Source organism: Aplidium turbinatum, chromosome 11 (assembly GCF_918807975.1).
Source record: "Aplidium turbinatum chromosome 11, kaAplTurb1.1, whole genome shotgun sequence".
Classification (NCBI taxonomy): domain Eukaryota; kingdom Metazoa; phylum Chordata; class Ascidiacea; order Aplousobranchia; family Polyclinidae; genus Aplidium; species Aplidium turbinatum.
Genome location: NC_137482.1, coordinates 20,034,726 through 20,036,903, shown reverse-complemented (window position 1 = coordinate 20,036,903; position 2,178 = coordinate 20,034,726). Strand labels below are relative to the sequence as shown.

The window sequence follows — 2,178 nt, the reverse complement described above, 5'->3', positions numbered from 1 at the left end:
TTACACAGACAATGGTGATGTTGTCACTCCATCAGCACACACAATTCGTTTGGGGTAGAAATAAGCCAACCCCTTTTTTGTTTGTTGATATGTAAACATTTTATTGTCTTTAACTCGGAATGAAACGTTGACCCCTTTCCCACTCTGGTGAGTTTTTAAAACATTGAGATATGAATCTTTGTTGAAATTATTTGTGGTGGTACTCAACCCTTTTGAAACTTGTTTGTTTGAAGACCCAAAGCAATAGTAGGTCTTAGAACATAAACCTACAAAACCAACTCCTGACCATTCTTCCTTAAACAACCCAGGCGTGCGTTTATCAAATTTTTGCTGTGCAATGCAACAGTCCTGAGGAATAAATTCACCACCACGACATTTAATAGAAATAAAATCAGCACGATGGGTGGGACAAGCAATGGAAGGAAACCACAAATGGTAGGTAGTGAAGAACTCAAGACGTTTTTCTGGTTTTATCACCTCTTCTAAAGATTGGGCAGATAAAGCAAAGTACAAAGAATCTGTATCCATCTCAAGACATTGAAAGTCTCTGCGGTCAACAAATTTATCCAAAAAGTCATAGTAGAACTCTAACATTCGCAGTTTAGCGTACCCATACACAAAGAAACCAATTTGCAGAGGTAAATCTAATTTAATACTTTTCTTGAAACTCTCTACTTCAAAAAGATTTTCTGAGATTGGGTTCAAGTGATGAAAGAATGGTTCATTAATTTCACTTGTTACTGTCTCATTATTACAGAATTTGATTTTTTTATGCTTTTGTTTATTTGTGATGGTCTTACCATAAGCTGAATTACCCCACAGTTTGAAAGTGTCAGCCAAAATTTTCTTGCTTGGATTGATGTCTCCAGTTCTCCTGGCGCTCGAGACCTGATCTGCAAATTTCTGAAAGCACTGGTTGGGTTGATATTGAATAACTTCATAGATTTTTGTCACAACAAGACCATGCTGTAAATACCATTTTAGCAAAGGGGTAATCAACAACAGCTTGGAACCAAAGTAACTTGACACCAGCATGCGTCTGGGTTTAGACAATAGCCTGTTTTGTTCAGCAAATTGTTGCATGTGCTCTCCTATATCTTCACGAGAGACTTCAGTATTTTTGAAAACTGGGCAAAATTCAGAAAAATGACTTTTCAATGCTTCAGGTGTTTCTATGTCACACAAGACCAACCCAAACAACTTATCCTCTAGAATTGCAGAAAGAAAAGAGTCTTGGGTCATATTGTAAAAGGGTTTGAGCACATTCAAGGTTTTTAAAAATTGTTTTACACTGTAACTTTTTTTTTGTTCAAGCCATTGACATTCATAAATTTGAATCACTCTGTAACCTAAGTCATGTAAATACTTGTTGTTTTTTTCAGTGTTTTCACGCAGCTGTTCCATCGAGATGCCACTGCAAGAATTCGTCTTTTTCATCAGTCCGGTTGAAGAATCGATGTTGAGCTGGCAGACATGACCGTGCCAAAAGCACCCATGGAACTGGTAGATTGTTTGAGTCTCTTTACAAAAACCGTCAACAAAGAGCTTACCAACTTTTACTTCACCCTTGTTAAATGCATGTTGAATGTGGCGACCCTCCTGTACAGAAAGAAATTCAAGCCATTCCATTGCAAGATGTCCATATTTGTGAGATGTTTTTGGTTTGAACTCGTCTGACTCTTTGTAACGAATGAACCGTCCTGTTGGAGCTAATTGAGACAATGCAAACAAGTATAAAGCGTTAGCATCTAACCCGAGAATCGATTGACACACTTTGGCACTTGTGCCGTATTCTAGTTCACGCAATTTTGTCACACCCTTTTCTTGGTATCTGTGAAAAATAATCGAAGGTCCACCTACTATTTGAGATTTCAACAAGTCAAAAAGGTCTTTGTTTTTCTGGTCAATTAAAGTAAAGCTAACTCCAGAATCAAGGGTCGAAAAGAGATATTTCAAAGTTAAACCAGGTACAGAAATCCCATCTTTAAACATGTCAAGAGATTTGGATTTATAAAATTGAAAACATTTCTCTACAGCAGTTAAAAAAGGCCCGACATCGAGATTGTTGTAATACACTAAAAAGTCCCTCATTGTTTCCATACCCTCCTCTCTCCAAGTGTTTTGACATAAAGCATACTCTTCTGAAGTAATGTTATATTCCCGATCAAGATATATCAT

The 2,178-nt window shown here is 37.1% G+C and overlaps 1 protein-coding gene across 1 annotated transcript; it reads right to left on the bottom strand.

The window, feature by feature from the left end:
* Positions 1-2,178, bottom strand: LOC145780307 (uncharacterized). The gene has a single exon (XM_082592009.1). It carries the CDS (start codon positions 2,176-2,178, stop codon positions 1-3), a length of 2,178 nt encoding a protein of 725 aa, XP_082448135.1.

What these genes read in the sequence shown, in the direction of transcription:
- LOC145780307 (XM_082592009.1), bottom strand. Translation starts at nt 2,178, where the DNA reads ATGATATATCTTGATCGGGAATATAACATTACTTCAGAAGAGTATGCT.